The 23735-nt window shown below is 45.5% G+C and overlaps 1 protein-coding gene and 1 long non-coding RNA gene across 2 annotated transcripts; both read left to right on the top strand.

The window, feature by feature from the left end:
• Positions 1 to 15205: 15205 nt before the first annotated feature.
• Positions 15206 to 17453, top strand: LOC118477066 (uncharacterized). Its single transcript, XM_035967605.1, has 3 exons — positions 15206 to 15212; positions 16775 to 17015; positions 17100 to 17453. The coding sequence occupies exons 1-3, from the start codon at positions 15206 to 15208 to the stop codon at positions 17368 to 17370; spliced, it is 519 nt and encodes a 172-aa protein (XP_035823498.1). The 3' UTR covers positions 17371 to 17453.
• A 3884-nt stretch (positions 17454 to 21337) lies between these two features.
• Positions 21338 to 22293, top strand: LOC103653541 (uncharacterized). The gene is made up of 3 exons (XR_565542.2): positions 21338 to 21434; positions 21530 to 21973; positions 22204 to 22293. It is a non-coding gene; the product is annotated as an uncharacterized lncRNA (long non-coding RNA).
• Positions 22294 to 23735: the final 1442 nt, after the last annotated feature.

Here is a 23735-nt window from a genome sequence, read left to right as displayed (position 1 = left end):
CAGGTTCAACGCAAGAAGGAGAAGATGGCCAGGCTAGCTGAACTGCAGAGGCAGATAGATGAAGCCTCTGAAGAAGTTCGTCATCTTGCTCAGGATGAGCAACACCGAAGGCCTTAGCATCAAGACCTTCATCAGGAGGGCTTTCCCAACGAAGATGACTGGTATGACAATTTCCATCATGGGAATTTTGTTTTTGATGATGCTTCTCCCCTGTCCGCTGAGTTACAGGCTACACCTTGGCCTCCGTCCTACAAGCCGCCTCAGCTCCCCGTATTTGATGGCCACTCAGACCCGAAGCAGTTTTTGATGAGCTACGAAGCAACACTGTCTTCATACGGTGGCAATGCTTCAGTCATGGCCAAATCTTTCGTTATGGCTGTCAGGAGTGTTGCTCAAACCTGGTATTCCTCCCTTCGACCAGGAACGATCACTTCATGGCAGAAGCTGAAGGATTTGTTGTTAACCAGCTTTCAAGGATTTCAGACGAAGCCGGTCACTGCTCAGGCTCTGTTCCAGTGCACTCAGGACCACGAAGAATACCTTCAGGCATATGTCCGAAGGTTCTTGCGTCTGAGGGCACAGGCACCAACGGTGCCCAATGAAATTGTCATCGAGGCCATGATCAAGGGGCTTCGGCCAGGTCCGTCAGCTCAGTACTTCGCCAGGAAGCCTCCTCAAACTTTGGAGAAGCTTCTCCAGAAAATGGATGAATACATTCGGGCCGACAATGATTTTCGCCAAAGAAGGGAGGAGGCTTTCAGGTTTTCTGAAATGACCAGGGGCTTCGGAGGGAGGTTTTACCCGAGGCATGTGAGATCAATTCACAATTCTACACAAAATGATGACAGAGGAAGCCAACAGCAAAGGCCACAATGCTCCTCACAGGCTTCTGGACAACAGCAAAGCTCCTTCCGGCCACCAGCTCCAAGAGGCAGAGGCGCCAGGGGCTTCGGAGGAAGATTTGGCGATCAACCGAGAAGAATCTTTTGCTTATTCTGCGGTGAGAACAAAGGCCATACTACCAGGATGTGCCATGTTACTATACAGAAGCAAAAGGAAATAGCTGAAGCAGCAGCACAACAAGCCCAGCCGAAGCAGGTCATGCATACAGCTTCGTATCATTCGCCCTACATCCCAGAATATGTGGGCAACCATCCTGCAGTCTCTGCTGCTTCGGCGAGTCAGCCTCAAGCTTCCTGGCAACAGCCTCCACCTCCACCTCCGTTGCAACAAGGCCAGCAGCCAGAAGGGAGCCAATATGCTCCGCATCAAAGGGACTTCAGAGAACAGTCCGAAGCTCGCACGGTCAATAGCACTGTGCCAGAATCAAAGCACATCTATTGACAAATATCCTACCTTAATAGCAATCTTTTTCATTCAGTTTTATTTTCTGTAATAAAGGACATTGTTTAGGTTTCATGTAATTAGTTTCGTTGATTCCTACAAGAGAAATATGTTTTCTTCATAGGCTTGTGATAATAAAAAGGACCTTCGGACTATCGAAAATTCTTCGAAGCAACAAAAAGTCGTTCTAAGGAACGCAGAGTAAGTTTGACGAAGTCACAAAAAGTCGTTCCGAAGGGAGCGCAGTGTAAGTTTTCTGCTCCAAAGTCGTTCCAAAAGGAATGCAGAGCATACAGCGAAAAGTCAACGCTGATACCGCCTAAGTAAAAGGCGAAGAAGCTCCAAAGACGTTCCTAAGGGAATGCAGAGCTTACAGCGAAAAGTCAACGCTGATACCGCCTAAGTGAAAGGCGAAGAAGCTCCAAAGACGTTCCTAAGGGAATGCAGAGCTTACAGCGAAAAGTCAACGCTGATTCCGCTAAAGTAAAAGGCGAAGAAGCTCCTAAGGGAGGCTTATAGCGAAAAGTCAATGCTGATTCACAAAAAGATTATGTGTTTTATCGTGCAAATATGCGTGTATCTTTGGAATATCCCCTTACATAGCATAGCATCATCACATCATCTTTGCATAACATAAGCATCATACATCATACTGCATGTGGCATAAGGAAATATGATATCAATCTTCGGAAAAACGCTTTGAAAAAGGGGCAAATCATGCCAAGTAACAAGGAGAAACAATATTGATCTCTGAAGTATAGCCTTGAAGAATGTTTCTACGAAGCTTCAAAACTTTCCAGGATACTTCGGATATTGTTGTGATAAATGGTAATTCTTCTTCACGAAGCATGAAAAGAAGGGAAGGTGTTTTTTCGCCAAAGACTCAAAAAAGGTACGTATGTAAAGTTTCATGCATCGTAAAGAATTGAACCATAAAGAAAAATAAAACAAATATGTTACATACAGGATTACAAGATATTACACATGTTACATTTAAAGTGTTTTTACAATAGCATCTAGTCTTCCCTAAGTACCACTTCTGCAGCTTCGTTCAACAGTCGATCGACAACTTCATCCATAATAGCTTCAGCCATCTTTTTAATCTCATCGTCACCCTTAGGCCGTGCACCCGGAGATACTTCAGTAGGATCTGAGGAAGGACAGGACACGGCTACTTTGCTATTACAAATCATAAACAAATCTTAAAGCTTAAGATTACAACACGATAAAAACTATTAGTTGATACCTAATTGACCTTTGGCCTCTGCGCTCTTTTTAGCAGCCTCAGCTACTTCTCTAGCATCGTGAATACCCTTTTCACTTCTTCGAATAATTTCTCCGGCCATCTCTCGGCCACCATTATCCCAGATATCAGTAAAAAACTTTCCACCAATTATACTAGCTTCGGCCGAAGGATCTTTTGTATCTTCAAAGGACAAAGCAGCTTCGGACTGTGCTAAAAATTTTACATGTTCACAGCCCTCCTTCTCTAAGAGAGTGGCAATCCCTCTGGCGCCAGAGAAGGCACATATATCTCCTCGGCTATTTAAAATTTCTTCAAAGGCTTCGGCTTCGTGGTTAATCCATTCGATGACACCTTCGGGATTGCCTCTTGAAAAGTTTTCCTCACTTGAGAATGCGCCGACCTTGGCGAAGCTAGCCTTTAATTTCTTGACACAATCTATAGATTTATTGTAGCATCTCTTTTTGGACGAACGAAGCTCTTCAACAGTCACTTCTAGGTGATCTGCCCATTGATCGCTGAGTTCACGCTTTGTTTCTTCAAGTATGTGTTCTTCCTTGGCTCTGGCCAGTTGTTTCCGAAGGTCTTCAATTTCGCGTTTCTGAGCTTCAGCTTGAATTTTAAAAGCAGCTTCGTCCTCTTTTATTTTATTTATCAATGAGTATAATATTTTGTCTTTTTCGAGACCTTCGTTCCTCAGTTCAATTACTTCGGAACGAAGGTTGCTCAGGGCTATTGTACACCCTTCGTCTTCAGCATCTTTCTGTGCTCTAAGAGCATTGCTAAGTATCAAGCCCTGCAAAAAGAAATATGTGTGTGTGTCAGTGGGTTTAAACGAACGGAAAAATACAAGGATCTCATATATCGTACCTTTAAGCTATTGTAAGCCAGGCTGTCGGCCAGATCGTTCTTCGACAGCACTGAGAGCCCGTCTTCTAAAGTCGGGAATCCGAAGCTCTTGCTCATCTCCCGGCAGACAGAAATTTCCTTGCTGTCGGGAAGACAATACAAGAAGTCTTCTTCTCCACTGCCATTAAATATTAACGCCCCCTTTGGATATTTCAGTTTTTGGGCATAATGCTGGGCCTCTTGTTCTTCTTTTTCTGATAATTTTTTCCCCGAAGCATGACGGAAAATATAATCACGAATTTTGGGGGATGCTTCGGGGGCAACAATACCGGTTTCTTCAACAAAAGTTGGCTTTGTTATTTTTTCTGCCTCACTTTCCAAAGGTTTTCCCTTTACGGGCTCTGAGGGCCCAGCTTCGGCTTCAGCCCCTTGCTCTGGGATTGTAGAACCAGAAGTTTCAACTGTTGTTTCAGGAGTAACAGCAGCCTTCTTCGGAGGTGTGCTCGAAGATTTGATCGTTTCTAGTACATCTAGCACATTAGCCATTCTCTTTCTCTTCGGAGTTATGGCTGGCACTTTTTCATTTTTTGCTGTCCCAATGATTGCTGTAGGACTCAAAACTTCTGATGTTTTGGAGCCCTCAGTTGTTTCCTTTATTTCTTCCATTTTTTCTGTGAATGGCGCTTCGGCCTTCTCTTTCGTTTCTGGTAACAAAATCTTTGATTGCTCCAATTTTGTCTTTGTTGGCACTTCGGCCGTTTCTGCGACTTCTGGCAGCAAAGTTGGCTCGGCTGGTTTTTTAGCTTCGGTGGCCGAAGAAGTTTCTCCGGTAAACTCAGGCACCGAAGCTGGTTCAATATAGCGCGGCCGATGCGTGAGAACCTTTATCTTCTTCCTTTTCGGTTCTGGCTCGCTAGGAGCAGCTGCAGTTTCTTCTTTTGCAGAGGTTGTGTTTTTTCTTTTCTGCCTTCGGGTGGGATAGCAATAGTCAGGGTAGACAAACCCAATAGCATCAAATACCCGATTCAGCCTCTTCTTTTTTCGGCCTCTGAAGGCTGCTGACATTGCACTATCTTCGGCCTTCGAGTAGGTACCAAGCAGCTCATCACTTAAATTATCAATGCTTTTCAACCACTCATCATCTGGTTCAATAAATTTATCTCCAAACTTAAAAGTGTACTTAAACCTGACAAGTCCACCTTCGTCGGCCTCTTTAATGGTTTCTTGTGGCATTTCCCATTTCTCTGCAAGCGGCCACACCCTGAAAGTGATGTGCTCTTGTACTAAGTCCCTTGTTCCTATAAAAGAACAGACAATGCCGAAGGCTCTCTGGCATTCTTCGGCAGCTTCATTCATTTCAACCTTCGGCCTGCGAAGGCCGAAGCTTTGCCAAATAGGGCGCATAATTATACCCTTGATATCTTCTCGTGCTTTCAGATCATTTTTTACATAGAACCATTCTGTCATCCAGCCGCTGGGCCATCTTTTCCGAAAAGTTGGCACGGGGCAGCTTGAACCAGACCGAGAAACAAAATTGTAGCAGCCAAAGTTATTGTGATACTGTTCCTTACCCCAAGGTATTGTCTCGTATGATAATTCGTGCATATTGCAGAAACTTTTTGCATCAGGCTTCAGACCTTGGCTTCGCACGGCCCACACAAAGATATTCAGCCTTATGATTGCCTCGGGGGTAAGTTGGTGAAGATAGACTTCAAAAATCTTCAGCACCTCCACAACGAAGCTGCTCAAGGGCAATCGCAGCCCAGCCTTCAAAAAGCTTCGGAACACTACGACTTCATTCTCTTCGGGGTGTGGACAAGTCTTCTCCCCTTCGTCGGCCCTCACAACGGACAAATCCCGGAAATACCTTCCTCTCATGTTAACAAGATGATTCTCTTTGATAGTTGATTTACCATAAACTGAATGGCTTGGTCGCCAGGGGCGATCTTCGGAGTCTTCGCCACCGCTGTCCACATCATAACTTTCACTGTCACCAGTATCTTCAGACAGCCCTTCCAGAATCTCCTTGGTGATTTTTTCTGTGTTGGTCTTCGACATCGCTATAAGAAATCCTAAGTTCTTCTCTTCATCAAGACTCAGCTTCATCTCAGCAGCAGCCTTCTTAGCAGCTTCAGACATCTTCGGAAACACTAAAAAACTGTTTTCAAAGCCGAAGCTTCAAAGCTGAAAGCTTAGCAAATCACAGCGCACAAGAGCTAAAAATTGAGTGAGCGGGAGTGGTTGGCCAGAAAGCGTGCAAAATGAGTTTGCGGTATGGCCGTATTTATACGCTCGGTGCGTTGAAAGTTGAAAGACCCCACTTGTCATTGAATGTTGCTATTCTAGCAAAGGGAAGGTGTTTTTTCGGACCTTCGGCGTAAAGCCTTCGTCCATATCGCAATCTAAATTTATTATTTCAAACAAATTAATATTGCGAGGGGCTACTGTTGGGGACCTTCGGCGTCCGAAGGTCCTCAAAAACAGGATTTAACAGTATTTCTGTAGTACAATGTGTGAACAGGTACCCTCGGACTAAAGTCGGCATTGCAGTAGACCGGAATAATACGAAGCTTGATACAGAGCCGAAGGTGTTGAGCAGGAAAGCTTCGGCGTAACAGCAAAGAGTGGAACCGACTTAAAGATGAAAAGGCTATTCAGACCTCGATAGACTACTATAGAGTTATTATCAAATGTAAAGGGCATGAATGTAATTTTGTAAGGGCTGTGTCCCGTGTCTATAAATAGGTGAACAGTATCCCCGTACTGTTCACGCTGACTTGGCATTCGCTTTTTGCGTCACGCTTGTACTGTCATTTCCTTCCGATTGAAGGTACACTTGTAGTTCAATAATATTCTTGTTTATGCTCAATAATAATAAATGATTGTTCATGTTTTCTTTTACATTCTTTATATTTCATCCTTCGTCATTGTTTGAATTTATGAAGGTATGACCTTCATAACCTTCGTCCGTAAGTCATTATATCCTAGGGGAAATAATGCTTCGGAGGACGAAGGGCGTTAACGATTAACATTTTCTATGTTGCCTTGTTCTTAACTCTTAGCACTTGAGAACAAGTCCCCAACACCTCTTCTTAGAGGATGGGGCGGCCGCCGGCGTAGGGTCGTCTCTAGTCTCCACCACCGGCTTCTTCCCACGGCGGTCCACATCGTCTTGACCGGGATAGCCGTCATACGGCAGTTGATTCAATTCAAAAACCCTGTTCAGACGGTCATTCGACCCGCGGATTTCCCAACTGCGCTGGCCCTCTGTCCTCGGCACGTAACGACCAACGAGCCGCACCGCCTCCTCCTCCACCTCACGCACAAAGGCGGCCGGATCGCGGCTTTGCAGATTCAGCGCGAAGACGGGACTTCACACCACCCTCCCACCGTGGAAGGGCATCTGGCGAGGGCACACTTCGCCCAACGCCCAGCCATGCGCCAAGGGCCATACCCTGTACGCCACAAATTCTTCAACCAAATCGCGCCCACTGCTCAGGCCGGCGGTGCACCGAAGGGCCCCCTCGTCCGCATCCTCCTCCGCCACCTCAAAGGGCGGGTACGCTGAGTAAAAATGAGAACACATCTCGGACACGGGGAGTCCCTCATGGTCTTCGACGGTACCCTCAGCAACGTAAAACCAAAACTCATTCCAGTTGCCCCACTTGTTGCGGGCGCAAGGAACCAACTCGACTACCTGCATCGTGGTCTTGCCGGTCTTCGGCGTAAACGTGCAGGACCCAAACTGAGCAACTTCGTCTCCAATCATCCTCTTCTGCCAGTGCAAACAATAATACTTCGCAAAGACTTCGACCGATGGTTGTCCGCCGTACGAAGTCGTCGCCCAGACATACTTCGATAGAGCCACCACGGCGTTCGGTGTCAGCTGATGTATCTGAACGTTAAACCTGCGCAGGACTTCGCTAACAAATCGGTGCGCAGGCAGGCGGAGACCGGCGGCGAAGAACGCCTCGAACACAACCAACTCGCCCTCCGGCTCGGGGACTTCCTCCGTCCCCGGGACACGAGCAACTCCGCCGCCGAAGTAACCCAACCGCTGCATATCTTGCACGCGGACCGACGACATCCGCGACACGCCAAAATTCACAGAATCGCCGGCGCGCAACTCCTCCGCCATCAAGCTACTCAGCGTCTCCTCAGACGAGGCGTTGGCCGGCGGCGAGGCGTCGGCCGGCGGCGAGGCGTCGACCGGCGGTGTAGCTGCAGCGGAAGAAGAGGAGGTCGGCATCGCTACGTACCGTCAACGGCGGCGGGCGGTCTGCTTCACTCGAGCCAGATCTCCGGCGAACAAGAGCACGGCGGGCAGACGAGCAACAAGACAGTGGAAAAAGGCGGCTAGGGTTTTCACGGAGCGCGGAAAGTGAAGTTCAAAAAGCACCGACCCCCGCCCCCTTTTATAGACAGGGCGCGGCTCTTCGGGAAACCCGCAATCCAACAGGGCGCGGCGCTTCGGGAAACCCGCAATCCAACAGTACGCTGTCAATCAACGGTCATGTCAAAAACCCCCGCGGAACCACTTCGAGCGAGGGCAGCGTCTCCGCCATCTAGCGACGTCTTCGGCACCAGGTGACTTTGTCGAACTGGTCCCTCGGAGGGCAAATCTTGGGGCGAAGGCAAAGACGCCACCCTTCGCTCGAGGCCTTGGTTGCAGTCGCTGGTCTGACAGAGATAAAACGGGCAGGGACACCCTTCGCTCGATTCAGCACCAGACGAAGGCCTGCGACGGCGTCATCCCACAGTGCAGCCTCGCCCAGCTCAGAGGCCCACGTGCGATCCGGCCCATTGTAACGGGCCCTGCGTGGCCGCCGCGTGTTACGGGCCTAATTTGTAAAGGCATCCCTGTAATTACAGTCTGTAACCCTGCTTTATGAGAATATTCTGGGGACAACCTAGGTAGCTGAGGGCACATGCGTCCTTAACACAAGGCGCTGGGTGCTTAGGTACCTATAAATACCCCCGCACAGTGCTCGTGAGAGGCCAGATTAACAGAGCTATTGCCATCTTGCGCGTAACCCTGTTGACGTCCCTATTCACCCTTGTTGGCCCCCCTTGCGATTGAGAGCAAGTTCCAACATGATTCTAGGAGAACCTTCTTCTTATCTTCTCTTCACTATCTTCTTTTCACTGACCCTTTCTTTCTCTTTGCTCTTCCCACTGAAGGATTCTATCAAAGAGTATTACCATAATATAGAGGAGGAAACCGAAGATGTTGAACCATGTACAACAGTCTTCAACCCAAGAATCACCAAGCATTGTGATCTTAGGGGCGAGGGAGTGGAAAATGGAGTTGCTTGCGATTTGGCAGAGGGGGTTTTATCTGGAGTGTTTTGCTTGGGATGGGAACTGAGGGAGCTGGTGGGGGGTTATAGGCGAGTGTGGGTGCTCGGTTGCAGAGTGGTGGTGATGGAACAGGTGACACGCGGCAGCAGACGCGACAAGGGGAAGGGGGGACTTGGTGTTGCTGGCGATGATAGCGGCGGTGGGTGCGCTGCAAAGGGGGTGTGGGGGTGGTGGTAGTGCGCATGGAGACGGGGCACGTATGCAGGGGGCATGGGTGAGTGGTGGGGTCAATGACCCTGATGTTTGTGGCCTCTGGTTCCAAGAATCTTTGCCTCTTTATGGTAATAACTCCTTTTGTCCTCTTTTTCTGTTTACTTTGACTCAGGGGCAGTGCTTTGATTCTCACGATTGGTCCTTTTGACTGAGCGGCTAGACTGGTTTCTTCTATAGCTTATTCCAGGCTTCAAGGGTAAGCTTACCGGTATCTTTTTGGGTGAGGCACTTTTCTCTTGAGATGGGTTAAGATGAGAATGGAAGCATAAGGTGAGGATTAGCTCTAATTTGTGATCTATGTTTTTGGAGAAAGCCTTTCTTAAAAATAAAGATAACACACAAGCTCATCAATGACAAGCACAAACAAATCAAATGTTTTGAATAAGGGAAGAATAGAGTTTTTCCAAATCACGAACTACTGGGATTCGGGGGCTAAGCATAACTACTATTGCTTGGCTCCTGAATTGAGAACTATGCTAAATGCAACTTATGAGCACTGACGTTAAAGCATCACATATGCACTCAAAAGAGGGGAAAACATCAAGCGAAATTCATTTTGAAATGCCCTAGGGGGCCACACAATTAGAGTTTTGCAAAACACGAGTCTACACGATTACCTCTCATACAAGCAGGGCTCTAGCCAAAGTGAAGAAAAACTTCACTACCCAATGCATGCAGAGGACTAGGCATAACTAACTTTAGACCAGGTAGCTTCTCTTCTGGCGAGGCTGGCAACCTTCAATCTGAGACATCTCCTGGATGGGTCAAGAGAGAGCTGATGTTGATGACTTCTTCTGGCGGCGACTGAGATGGTAGCACGGGGTCGAACTCTTCTTCAAGCTGGACTGGCTCTTGTAGTTCCTTAGAGGGCGACTGTGCTGGCGGGGTGCTTGCAGCTTCTTCCTTGACTTCAAGGGATGGTGCTGGAAACTTTTTCATGGTGAGGGGCTCAAACAACTCCGGCGGGGGATCTTGGGAGGCTTCAGGGTGCTCTTGCTTATCCATATCCTGAGGGAAGACTGGAATTCCTTCCAAAACTATGGCTCATTCCGGGAGTTCCCAAGCCTTCTTCTCTCCTCTGATAGAGACCGGGTGACCTTCAAGTATCTGGGGGTCTTCAGCTCTGATGGGTTGAACAGGGTTGGATGAAGCGGGCTCTTGGATCTGCAGGGCTCTACGTTGGTTATGGGTTACCAAGTAGGCCTCCATCAACTTCTGGACGTGCTCATCCTTGGCTTGCTTCAGGGCTTCAACAGCAATGGCTTCACGACTTTCCAAGGCAGCTACACAGGCTTGAGCTGAGGTGAGATCCACATGGAGCTTACAGTTGAGCTTCTCTGCATCTTCTGCTCGGGTAATCATCTGACGGTGGTGCCGAGCCAAGAAATCATACTGTGCATCTAGGGTGAGCAGGTATGCAGTGAGGTACACGACTATGGGGTCGTCCTCAAGCAACTGTTGTCCTTCCAATGCACGCATCCTGGCCATCCAAATGGGACGGTCTCTCTGAAAGGGCGGAAAGAATCTGAGCGGTGTGTTGGCCACTTCTTCTTCATAGATCTGACACAGGGCCCTCAATGCCTTGCGGGCGACGACTTGGCAGGTGTCTTTGAATCTGTGCCCAGCAGCAGTGACACTCCATTCCACATGGTGCAGACTGGATCCAATGTATACAGTCACGACACACTTCTCTGTGCCATGCTCGATGAATTCACGACCATCATACTCTGGCTGGCTCCTGATTTCGAGGCGGACTGTGCATGCTTTCAGCAACTTGGGGAAACCATCTTCATTCTGGCAAAAGCTGGTTTGGTAGCGGACCTCCATCTGACTTCTGAGAGAAGGAAAGGGGGAAAGCATTTTTGAAATGAAGGGATGAGAGAAAGATTTTTTTAAGAAAATAGTTTTGACTCAAAAACTTTTGATCAGGCTAAGGGTTACGTCCTGTGGCCAACCTAACAGCTCTGATACCACCTGAAGCGCCCCAATCCTCTGGGACTCAAATGTGATACAATTACTAGTCCTAGGAGGCTAGTAAACACATTTATACATCAGATGATTACAGATCTGCTTAAACGATACAAACCTATAAAGGTGGCGAACAACTTTAAGAGTTGGTCCACAACTCGGGACATATCATCAGAGTGGGGCTGAAGCAGCCTGATATACGCAGCGAAGCAAATCAGCGGTCCAACAGCCACAGGCAAGGTTGGGAACAGTCGTAACTCTTACCCGATCCCCTTTTTCTAAAAAACAACAAATAAGCAAGGGTGAGTACAAACGTACTCAACAACCCACCTTCACCCGCGAAATGGGGAAATCAGATATAATGCACGGAATATCTGGAGCTCAGGATATTTTGCAGAAACAACAATATTTTATGCAGGGTTGTTTTGTAAAACATTTTGTATTTTGCAAAGCGCATCCTCTCCCAAAGGAGCATGAAGTTCTTCAATATAGAACAAAATCCCCTGGACTAAACCATCCAGGTATCTCAGCAGTTTCCCACTGGTTTTCATTTTCAAAAACAGCTACTGGACTTCCCGTCCACCATAGCTCACGGCTCAACCGCCGGACCTTTTAAAAACCATTTTTCTCAAACGCACCCTTTTTTGAAAACAAAACATTAATTGCCATACCATACCAGACTCGTCCATTCCTGTGGACACAGACTATTCGAATAGGTTTGAACTCTGTGCAGAGGGGTACACTTTACCCACTAGTCTGGCTCTGCGATCTCATAGCTAGTGAGATCCAAATCCGAATCTCTTTCTTTCCTCGCACGTCCTAACCTTAACGGTTATACCGGAAGGAGTCAGGCCACCACCATGTCCAAACCGGACAAAACATTCCCCCTCCTTATCCTCCCGGTGCTCCCCAACCTTCATAACCCTGGAGTTGGACCGTACGAGTTCAGATTGAGTGACTGCCCACACAGTCTCGAGTGGTTGTACTTATCATGAGTACAGGTAGTGAAAGATGACAAACCGGTCCTTATATGAGGGGACAATTCTTCTGCTCACGCCTAAACCAGATGAGCCTTCACCTTATGCCCTCCCCTAAACCAGGGAGTCCCTGATCATCCCTACTCAAAGGTGATAAGGGTGAAAACCCTTCATCATACACATTTTGAAAAGCATTTTCTTTTGAAAACTCACACCTTTTCTCAAATCATTTGTAACAAATATATCAAGGATTGGTTGCGGCAAGCGACTTGGGTGGTCATAATAACTTGTCTCGAAATCATATCATGCATAAAATAACAGGCCGAGGGTTGTGGTTGAAAAATCATAGGTAATTTATGCATCAAAGGGATCCAATGAGCTTGTCGTGCTTATCCGACGAAGGGGGAAGAGGAGCTCGCGGAACTAGCTTCTAGCTCCACTGCCTGGCGTAGACTTGCAGGTCTAGCCTCCACGATACGGCACGAACGCTCCGGTAACTATGCAACATGAACAAACAAACATACAAACCAACAAGTATACCAACAAATATTTAGTATAGTGGTTAGAATAGCGATATATGGATGGGTAGAGTCTTGAGTAGAATCTGTGTCATGTGGTGTTGTGATCTTACTGGTGGTGGAGCGGAGGTGCTTACCAGGAGGGTGGACTGGAGGCGAAGCGAGACTATACGTGTAGCCGGCAGAGCGAAGTAACTGAGTGGGTGGGGGTGTTTGCCTTGGCTGAGGGTGTTGAGTGTGTGTGGAAAGGGAGAGGGTAGCTGGGTGTATGTGGTGTAGCACAGTGAAGTTCACTGTTGGTGAGAATAGTGACGAATGAATCGTCTGACTTAGTATGAACAGGAGAGTTATAGGCAGAACATGGGACAAGAGTATTTTGGGAGTTTTCTAGAATATGGACCATGCTTAAGGGATGACATGGTTGGATAGGGAATAGTTTGATAAGAATTTAGAAACAAGAATGACTGAAATCTGAGTTTGGATGGAGGAGTTTTGGATTTTATAATCATAAGGAGAAAAAGAAAAGGAAAGGAATATTCTTGGAATATTCTAGAATTTGAATATTTAGAGATATATTCTAGAATTTGAATATTTAGAGATATTTGGAAAATCAAAAATACAAATGTATTTTTGAGCGGGGTGTGAGGAATTATTTTTGGGCTTTTCTTGGGCAGAGGTTTATGTTGGTGGAAACTGTTCCAACCTACTGTGTCACATCAGACATCAGTGTGGCGGGACCCAAATAGCTGGAATGCTGTGGTATTCTGGTCCGAGTGGGCTGTGGTATCTTAGGCCAGGTTTTATAGGATTGAAGATGTATCCATACAAGCATGGTTTGCCTTTCTTTTTGGAAGTCTGGCTTGAAAGAATCCCAAAGTTAAGCGTGCTCAACTTGGAGAAATCTAGGATGGGTGACCAGATGGGAAGTTCCCTACTGGAATGAAAATCACAGTCACCGAAGTTCGAATGACTGGAATATGGGTCTGGCTGGTCTTGGGTGGACTGGACAACAAGATGGATGAGTAGTTGAAATTTGGGGTGGTCGGATGATCGATGAATAGTAACAGTGAATAGTAACGGTGAATAGTGATGGTGAATAGTCCGTATGAACGAACGATGAACGGTGAATAGTGACGATGAACGAACGATGAATAAGAACTATGAACGAACGATGAACGATCGAATGATCGAACAAACGAACGATCAGAATTTCGGCAGCATAACGGTAGAAAAAAAGATTATTTGGACGAACGAACGGACGAACGATCGAACGATCGGACGAACGGACGAACGAACCATGAACGATCGGACGAACGATCGGACGATCGGACGAACGAACGAACAAACTAAGAACATGGGGACGAACGATCGAAGAACGACCGAACGATCCTTGTGCTAGTGTGTGCTTGTGTGGGAGGTGGAGTGGGAGTGGGCGTGTGGGTGTGGGGGGAGGGAGGGAGTTGCCATGAAATGGCTTGGGGTGGGATGAGAGGAGGCCCTTGCCCCTCTATTTATAGCCATGGTGGGGGGATTAGGGGGAGGGATGAGAGGATTAGTGGGAGGATGAGAGGATTAGTGGGAGATTAGCATGGATTTGTCTTATATGAGTGTAATTAGCTTGTAGAGCTCACCGTATGACACCAGAGGCATACGTATACGTATGGGCATGAGGAAAGTTATGAAGAAAATATTTGTAGGGACTTGAAAAATGATTCTGAAGGTATTTCTCAGGAGGAAAATACTTGGAGATATATCGGTGGAACATCTAGGCAATATTTCTGGAAAGAACTTGAAGGGGATCACTAGGGAAATATCTGGGCAGTATTTCTAGAAAGAATTTGAGGGGGTTCACTGGGGAAATATTTGTAGAATATTTTGAGGAGGATTTTGGAGAGAATATAGACCACTATATTTTATTTGCTGATATCAACTTGCAAACAAACATTTTGAAATGAAATTTGAAATTCATTTTGAATTTAGAGTGAGTTTGAGAAAATTTCAAGATTTGAATTTTTGGGATGCTACACATTCTCCTTGGACTTTCCAGAACTTGTATATTTCGAATCAACTGCCAGCGCTGTGCTGACAGCCCTTCCGTATGTGAGGTCGATGCAGGTAGCCATTTTCCTTTGCATCCAATCATTTAAACCCCTCGTGAAACAGTTCTTCTTCTTTATGTCGGTGTTGACTTGGTCAATTGCATACTGAGATAAGTGATTAAATTTATTGAGATACTGGGTGACAGTATCTCCGCCTTGCTTCAACTTCATGAATTCCTCCTGTTTCATGTGGAGTACCCCTTCAGGTATGTAATGCTCTCTGAAGGTCAGCTTGAATTCATCCCAGGTTACTTGATGACCAGCCGGGTGTACGGCAACAAAGTTCCCCCACCAGGTGCTGGCAGGGCCACGCAATTGCTGAGCTGCGAACAGGGGCTTTTGAGTTTCGGAACACCGAAGAAGTCCAAATTTTTGTTCAAGGACGCGGATCCATTCGTCCGCATCTAAAGGATCTTCTGCCTTGATGAACAACGGGGGGCGCGTCTCGGAGAAGTCCAAATAAGATGTCTCACGGGGGCCTTGCGGATAGCCCCGCCCGCCTTGTTGTCGAAGTTGTTGGCCTGCCATCTCCCGCAGGAAGCGGGTATTGTCTGTTGTAGCGTTTACCAAGGCAGCGATGGCCTCGGCAAGTGTCGGGGGTACGGGAGGTGGGTTTGGTGTTGCCTCCCTCCCATGGGAGGTACTAGCCCCATCTTGAGCACGAGTCCGGGAAGGCATCTGTGGCAACAAACATTTGAAAACGATATAATATGCCAAAGAAAACCATCCATTTTACATTACTAAAAGGAGTAATGTTACAGACTCGAATTTTACAATAGGATTACACTACCTATTATACATCACTACTATTTCTACTATTACACTATACTACTCCTCGGGTAGCCTCGTTGTCGGGCGTAGGAGACCACTCATCGACCAACTTCATAGAGGGAGGGGGCCTGAAAAGGTCCAATTCGCCACCAAAAGCTTCTCCCGCTACATGAGAAGGTCCGGCTTCTGTCCCGACAGGATCCGCAGGTACACTGGGGTGCAATTGTGAATACAGTACATGAACTTCTTCATGTAGAGTATTGCAATAAGCCTGCAAGTTATCAATGGCTGAGCTAAGCTCTTCTACTCGGGCTCGAGCTTTTGCCTCCTTAGCCCAAGCAAGCGAACAAGAGTGAACCGCCCAGTCGAGCGCTAAATCTCGATCCACGAGCTGATCTCGCAGGCGGCGGATGTTGCTTCTCAATTCATTGATCCTGTCGCCATCCGCGACCCATATGCCAATCCTGCGTTGGAGTTCTGTTTGAAGCTGATTAACTTTCGCTTCAAGATCCTCGATCGGATCATTACTCCCACTACTGCTATCCTCGTGTCTTGGGGCAAGTTGATGACGTGGCACACCAATTGGGCCAGTATGCTTGCGCGCAGTTCCCTCATGCGCGGCGGCATTTTTCTAAGGGGGAAAATTTTATTAGCATAGTTCTTAGTATGATGCATGTGTAAGTACAGAATCAACCTTAGTTGATTCACACCTTCTATATGTTGCACTCTTACTATCTGGTCTTTAAGATAAACTCTTCAGAAATACTTTAGGTAAGAAGGGAAGAGATTTTCTAGATGAGTCTTTAGAAAATTCTTTTTAAAGATGCCTCATAATATCTGCAGAGAAGGGCTTCGCTCCGATACCAGCTGTGACGGAACCTCCCAAGTCATTAGGCCCACCTACAGTTGTCCTTGTCCAACGGACCTCAGACAACCCTGTAGGTGCCCCTGAATCACTTGACAAGTTCGGTACCTACTTTTCTTACCTCACTACACCAAAATTATACATTTCCTACGGTTTTTTAACTTCCTACAGCTTTTATAACAAACCGTAGGAAATAAATAACTTCCGAGAGGGAACTGGTAGCTCTAGGAAATAAACATAACTTTCTACGGTATTTTATAAAAGTCGTAGGAAGTTAGCTTTCACATGTCGACCCGTCTGTTCGGTCAAGCGAGCCGCTAACTTCCTAGAGGCGGCCGTAGAAAGTTAGCATGGGCAGCTAACTTCCTACGACCTCCTCTAGGAAGTTAGATTTCAGTTTTGACTAGTCAAACAAAAAGCTAACTTCCTACAGCCTGCTCTAGGAAGTTATTTAACTTCCTAGAGTACATGTACAAGCTCTAGGAAGTTAAATTTTTTTTATCTTAAACCCTACTCAATCTTATACTCTTCTCATGTCTCACTCCCGTGTCTGTGTCTTCCACCAGGACGAAGCCACCGCCGTCTCCGCTGGCACGCCCGCTCCCGCCGCACCCGCGACGTGGGGAAGCTCAACCGGCTGGTGACGCCCAGCGACGTGGGGAAGATCAACCGGATGGTGATCCCGAAGCAGCTACTGGCTGACCCGACTCCCTTCTCTCCCAATTCTCAGCGGGCGATGCAGGCGAAGAAGCTGACCCTGCTGCAGACGATGGCAGCTACGGGAGTCTTCTCTGCCATCTCCTTTTGGTACCCCCTCAATCTCCCGCCCCCTGAGGATTCTCGCTGGTTCTGAGCATTCTAGATCTCCCGTGCATGCCTCTTGTGCTGCAGGTATGGCTTCATGTTTGGAAGGGAGTCCGCGCGGCGCGAGCTTGGTGGCATCATAGATGACCTCCGCAGCAACAAGCCCACCAATACTCCTGCCGGTCCCGATGCTCATTCGAAGCCATGGTGGGGTATGGTATTCTGTTGTTCCTCCTTTGCCATACTAAATCTAAATGTGGTCAAGCTTGTCTTGTGGATCCTGCTAGGCTGTAGACGGAAGAACAAGCCTTGGAGCTACCAGTTTTTCCCCTTCTTTCATAATGTGTATACGACTTGAACATCAGTTTTTAGACTGAAAAAAAAAGTTAATCTGCCACAAAAGACAAGGAAGAAAAACAAGTTAAAACCTCCTTTGATTCAGAAAGGGAGTGGGGGTATTAATGCATTTTTTGCCGTTGTGTGTCTCATTGTTTGTTTTCGCTAACGCGTGCTGATGAAGATACACCATTTCATATTACTCTTTCAGACGAAAATGCTTGTTTTAATATCAAACCATGCCTAAACAGTCTAGTGAGGTCCCAGGAAACTAATCTTTGGCTGGCCCATTGCCCTGTTTTGAAGCCATGGCAGGCAGGTTTCACTGCCACATTGCATATTCAGAAATTAGAACCATTTGTTATAAATCTAATGACCTTAGCTCGTAACACTAGCCACTATTGAGCTATTATGCTGCTGCTGCTCCTCCCATGGCTCAACATCGTAGAGGCCGACGTCGTTGATGTTGTACCGCTGCTTCCTTGTGGTGCTCTCCTGCCTCCGGAAGTACTTCTGTGCATGGCTGGAGACCTGCACCGGCGTCTTAGTGGTGACGAAGTCCTTGGAGATGTTCTTCCAATTGCCGCACATGTACACACGCAGGCCACGCAGGAAATTCCTGTAGGCCGGGCTCAATGACATAAACAACACTAGCTAGTAGCATGCATGCGCAATGGCAAACAGTTAGAAAGAAAGAAAGAAAGAAACAATGCTTGTGCTCCTCCAGAGTCCAAAACCTCCCTGCACGTTGTTGGTTATCCTGTCGAGGAACAACAACTAATTTCCTACGGCGCTGTTCCTCCAGCAGCATCCTCTTCGCCTTCATCTCGTCTGCTAAATACCCATCCATCGTCCTACTGTGCACCCCACCAGAGTTGAGCAGGAGCTGGTTGCTGCTCATCTCTGCCCCACTGTTTATCATCTCCACCACAAGCTCAACGTACAAGTCAGTTACTTGGCGCTTATCCTTCCCTGGGAACATTGCCTGGAGCTCATCCACAATGTCGTCGTTTGTGCTGTTGCTGGCGCCGTGACAAGCGATGAGAGATCTCACCATCTCGATCTCATTGGCACTCCAGTCGACGTTGAACCTGGGGTCCATGTCCATGGGCCGGGGTTAGCTAAGCTAGCTAGCTAGTTTTTTGAGGGTTCAGTATACTACAACACTTGTGCTGAATCTTCTTCTTGCCTTGGTTTCGATTAATTTATAGGCCTTGTGCTGAATCTTCTTGCCTTGGTTTCGATTAATTGTGTACCCAACTTTAATTAACACCAAGCAAGAGTCAAACATGAGAGAGATTTTAAATCAAACAGATTACATTATGGTGTCATGCGGATTAATTAGTACCTGCAATCTCTGATAGCAATATAGTCCTTCACATGAGAGATATATGGATGGACTAGCTAGGGATATATATCAATGTTGCCGAGAGCGAGTGGACTTAGAGCACACACGCACGAGGACAAACCCTTTATCTTTTGTTGGCATTACTTTTTATTTTGTTGGCATTACTTTATCAACTCGCCTCCAGATACTTGCATGGCCATACTTTATCTTTTGTCTGCATTAATTAATTAATGACACTCTTGAGCACACGGATTGGTAAGGACGACTGATATGATGTCCGGTTTTGCTACTATCAGTTGACTCCATGACTATGATCCTCTAATATATATTGACACATGGTTTATACACTTATATATTTTAGTGTGTTGCTACCACATAAATAAATATGCAAATCCTAAATGCATATCTTTCCTTGTGATATTGCATTTACAATATATATAGTATGAGCGTGAGCAAACTAAAAGTCATATGGCGCAATGGACACTTACAACTTATATAAATATGGTCTAGGGATTTCTAGCTGATGGTTTTGGTAATTTCTCTTAGATTTTTCTCTAGAGGTCGTTTCAAAAAATCACGCGCTAGACAATATTGATTAGTAACACAAGAGAGCCCCTATTTATACACCACAAGACAAGGTGAAAAAGTGTTCCAAAGTGGGGCTGACAGATTTGGATTTCAGACTTAGTGCAGTAAACTGAATCTGAATTTCAGTGTTGTTGGTGCAGTTTTGGAGCTTCTTTGTGAATAATCCATGGAGTTATGACCTGTAGTTTCTATAGAATAGTTAAAGACCATATAACAGGGAGTAAATTTACTTAAGCAAGTTTGGCTTAGTGCTGTATAAAAGTGAAGTAAAATGTGCCTGAACTTTTGCAGTCAGGCATGTGGTGTTCAGTTTCAGGTTCAATTAGCTGAATCTGAATTTTTGTATTTTTCACCCAACTTTGAAGCATTGTAGCTCTTAATTTGTGAGCTTTTGACCTTATGTTGCTGCAGCGAGTTTGTATAACTATATTTCTTCAACAAGTTTTGTTAACTGAGATCTCCCTGTTACCACTAAAATTTGTGAGTAAATTGAGCTCGAAGTTGCTCTGTCTGCTGAACCTAATTGAGTTAGCTGAATTGTTGCAATTCGATGGTATTGTCCCCAACTTTGGAGCTCGCTAACCTGAAGTATGTTGAGTTTTAGCTGGTATCCTTTAAATCTAGTTGGAGAGTGATCTTAGGAGAGCAATTCCTAGTAAGGAAGTGTATCAAGACGATATATGGAATTGATAGAAGGTTGGGCTAGAAATTTCAGGTTCAGGCATGTTTCTATGCTCTGAATATGATTTCAGATTCAGGCTGCCGCTAGCCATGCGTTTTCGCCCTCCTTGATCTGTCTCCATTTCTCAGATTATTTCCCTTTACGATTGATCTCCAAAGCAAAGAGTTGCGGTGTTTATCGGTGATCAATTATGGTTAATCAGTTGCCGTCGATGCTAGGATGGATGGACACACCGTGGTTGTCGTGGCGCCAGTAACATGGGGCTGAGTGCACCCAGTGAGGACTGTCTCGATTCCTTTCGTCGGCTCAGTTTGGGCAGTAGGGAGCGGCGGCGCCAGTAACGTCGGCTAGCTTGTTTCCCGTATGGTCGACGCCGGTTAAAAAAAGAGATCACTACCTATCCAGCCCAGCTGTCCGTGGGCGTCAAACTGAAGCCTAGAAATGGCAGATCGTAGGATTATAACTTGGGAGTTCTGGAAAGATGCTATTAGGTCGAAGTCTGGCGAGCATGGAGTGGTCAGCACGACGGCGGTGGTCTTCCCTTCAATAACCGTGTAGAGATAGATTGGATCTCGGTGTATGTGTTTTTCAAGAGGTGTACAAGGAACACTTGTTCACGTGTGTGCTTCTTACCTAGTTAATATACACAGTGTGGTATATACTGCAATAGTTCTTTATGGCCCTCTGGCAGTCTGTAAAGGAGAGGGTGAGCTAGAGGGGAAGGCATTGCTACTGGCCTTAACTTCTTTGTACGTCTGATGGACGATTTATTGGGGAAGCAATTTAAAGTCAACTTGTAGATTTTAACAAAGCTGGAAACTGCATATATAATATGTGCAAGCTAAAAACATATATATGTGTGGCCTTAGTTTGTGTCAACATCCTATTTGTAAAGAAATCAAATCATACTGTTACATGCATGACCTCAATAGTCTGTACTTCAAGAGCTTCAACTGATCAGGTACTTTATAGAACATACCATGTAGCTGCACAACTAAATGATTTATCATGGCATCCCTTTCAAGATGGAGAATGCGTGTGCTGTGCTGGATTAAATTAGGCATGCACATTTAATTCAAAATCAAGTATACTCGAAGAACATGAAGTTTTCTAAGGATGTATGTGTTTTCACTTTATTTTGTTGGATTTTTGTATTCTTACGAGTAGTGCTTGGTGACAAAATCGTGTACATATTCCTAGCTTTTCCCTAACTATAACATTTACCTTCATTTGTTGTTAAATACACTTGGTGCAGATAACTTACATAAGGATAGTGGTCAGCCATAATATTTTGGAATATCATCTTCCTTTTAGAAACAGTCTACGCAAACAGGTCTACGCATAATCTAAAATCCTTTTTTGTTTATTATTTGCAGAAACTGAAGGAAAAGCCGGAATTCACGAACCCGGATGAGTTCTATTTTAAGATGATCAACAGTAGGACTGTTGGTGGAATCCATAGACCTAAGTATGTACAATCTAGCCCCTCGGCTCCTATTAACTCTAGTATTGTAAGGTTTGGTCTACCCTGCGTTTTAGTTCTGACTGTGTCATGCATTTCAGGCCTGAAGATAATAAGTATACTGAAGAGGAACTTCTTCTGTTGAAAAATAAAGATATGGGATATATCCTTCAGAGCATTCAATGTGAAAAAAGGTTTGTGACATTTTAAAGTATTCATTAGCAAATAAGTACAATTCGGTGTCTTGTGGCTGAATGTTTTACTATGTTTTAATTGGGATGGATCACTTTGTAGAAAATCGAAAGCTAAGCTCAACACTTCATGAACTTGATAACAAGCCTCAAAACAAGCATGTTTATTTTGCTGAAGACGGGTACAGATAATGAGTTCTTTTGCTTACCATTTTGGAACTATCTGCTAGTTAAGCTTGTGCCAACATTTAGGTGGCTCTTTTATTTCAGAGAAGAAGCGAAAGAAATACAATCAAGGATAGGACAAAGCAACAAAATGCGTGATCTTGACAACATCCCTTCTCGTACAAAGAAGTAATATGCTCTCCTCTTCCAAGCATGTTGCATGTGTGTTACTTCTATAGCTACACTTAATACCATTATGCTCATGGAGAGTCATTTTTACTGTTTACTAGTCTTAACATTTATATTTGTGTCCATTTAACTAGGACTAGTATGGTTGGAATGGGATTATGATATTAATACATTATGCAGTTAGTTAGTTGACTGGTTCTCATGTTGTCTAATCCATTGTTTTCCTCTAGGAAAATAGCCTCTTCGTACAGGGAGTTAGAAGAGATGAAGCAGCGGCTTCAAAAGCTTGAGAAATTGTATGCAACGGCTACGAGTTCGGCTACTCAACCGCGATGGGCGGGTCTGGCGCTGTCTCCGGCCTCGGGATGCTCGGCATCAGCCTATTCTTGAAGTCTGGTACCACCGGCGGCGACGAGAAGCCTAGCGGCGGTCAGTAGGCACGTACAAGTCTTTTTTATAAAAAAATGTCTATATATGGGGCACATAGAATTCTGTGGACGTGTGCATCAATCATCACATGCTGTTATGCTTGATGTCCTGTGGATTGAATTCGATTGATGTCCTGTGGATTGAATTCGAGCTGTCCTCCATTTCTCCTGCATGACAGATATACTAGACATTGTGTTCTGATACTTGAGACTTTTATTATGACTATGTATGAGATATTGTCTTTTATTTGTACCGGAAGAGATGTGTCTTATTATGACTATGGATGAGACTTTTGTGATGTAATTGATGAGACTATGGATTTAAATATTGTTATGTGATTGTGTGTGAGACGTTTTATGTGAAAATATGTTGTGCTATATATTTGTTATGTTGTGGGATGTGGTGTAAAATAAAAATAAACAACATTTATAATATTGGTCAAATTAACTTCCTAGAGGCTTATTGGGCCGTAGGAAGTTAGCCAGCTAACTTCCTAGGGGCTACAGTCAGTCGTAGGAAGTTAGCCAGCTAATTTCCTAGGGCTACAGTCAGCCGTAGGAAGTTAGTCGTAGGAAGTTAGCCAGCTGACGGCGCTGACGGCGTGAAGCTACTAACTTCCGAGAACCTAGTAACTTCCGAGAGGCTTCTTTGGCTGTAGGAAGTTAGCTAACTTCCTAGAGGGCTCTAGGAAGTTAAGCTAACTTCCGACAAAAAATTTCCGAGAGCCAAACTTCCGACGGGATGGCTTAACTTCCGAGAGTTTAGCTAACTTCCTAGAGTTTATGGCTAACTTCCTAGGGTTTAGGCTCTAGGAAGTTCACTATTTTGGTGTAGTGCCTTTCCCAAGAGCGTTTCACTCGTCACGCAGACATTACAAGCATCAGAGTTACGAGAATACGGAAGCAATTACATGAACTTACCTTTATTTTAAAAGTAAGGCAAAGTTATATATTACAGACCAAGATATAACCTATGAGTGCATAGTAATATTATTACACACCAAGGGAGGCAAAACCCCCTCCCGATAAGTCTTTAAACAAAAGTTCTTATGGAGGATCCTTTCCTCCTGCAGCTTTACTCCTGGTGTTCTTCCTTCGGTACCACCTTAGAACAGAAGCAACAAAAGTTGGTTGCTTCTTCACCTAAAAACAACGGGGAATAAAACCCTAAGTACGAAATTACTCAACAGTCTTACCCGACTAAAGAAAAGACTCTTAAGGGTATGCTGGCTTAAGGGAGTCAAGGTAAGGCTTATCAATAATCAATGACTCTGTTTGTAGAAATGCTTACTAAAGTGGATCCTTAAAAATCCAATTTTAATTTGTCAGCTTAA

The sequence above is a fragment of the Zea mays genome, chromosome 4 (genome assembly GCF_902167145.1).
Source record: "Zea mays cultivar B73 chromosome 4, Zm-B73-REFERENCE-NAM-5.0, whole genome shotgun sequence".
Classification (NCBI taxonomy): domain Eukaryota; kingdom Viridiplantae; phylum Streptophyta; class Magnoliopsida; order Poales; family Poaceae; genus Zea; species Zea mays.
The sequence above is the reverse complement of the archived record's forward strand: the minus strand, read 5'-3'. Positions and strand labels throughout refer to the sequence as shown.

What these genes read in the sequence shown, in the direction of transcription:
- LOC118477066 (XM_035967605.1), top strand. An exon ending in TTCTCTGCCATCTCCTTTTG is followed by an intron (nt 17,016 to 17,099) that starts GTACCCCCTCAA and finishes CTTGTGCTGCAG; the next exon opens with GTATGGCTTCATGTTTGGAA.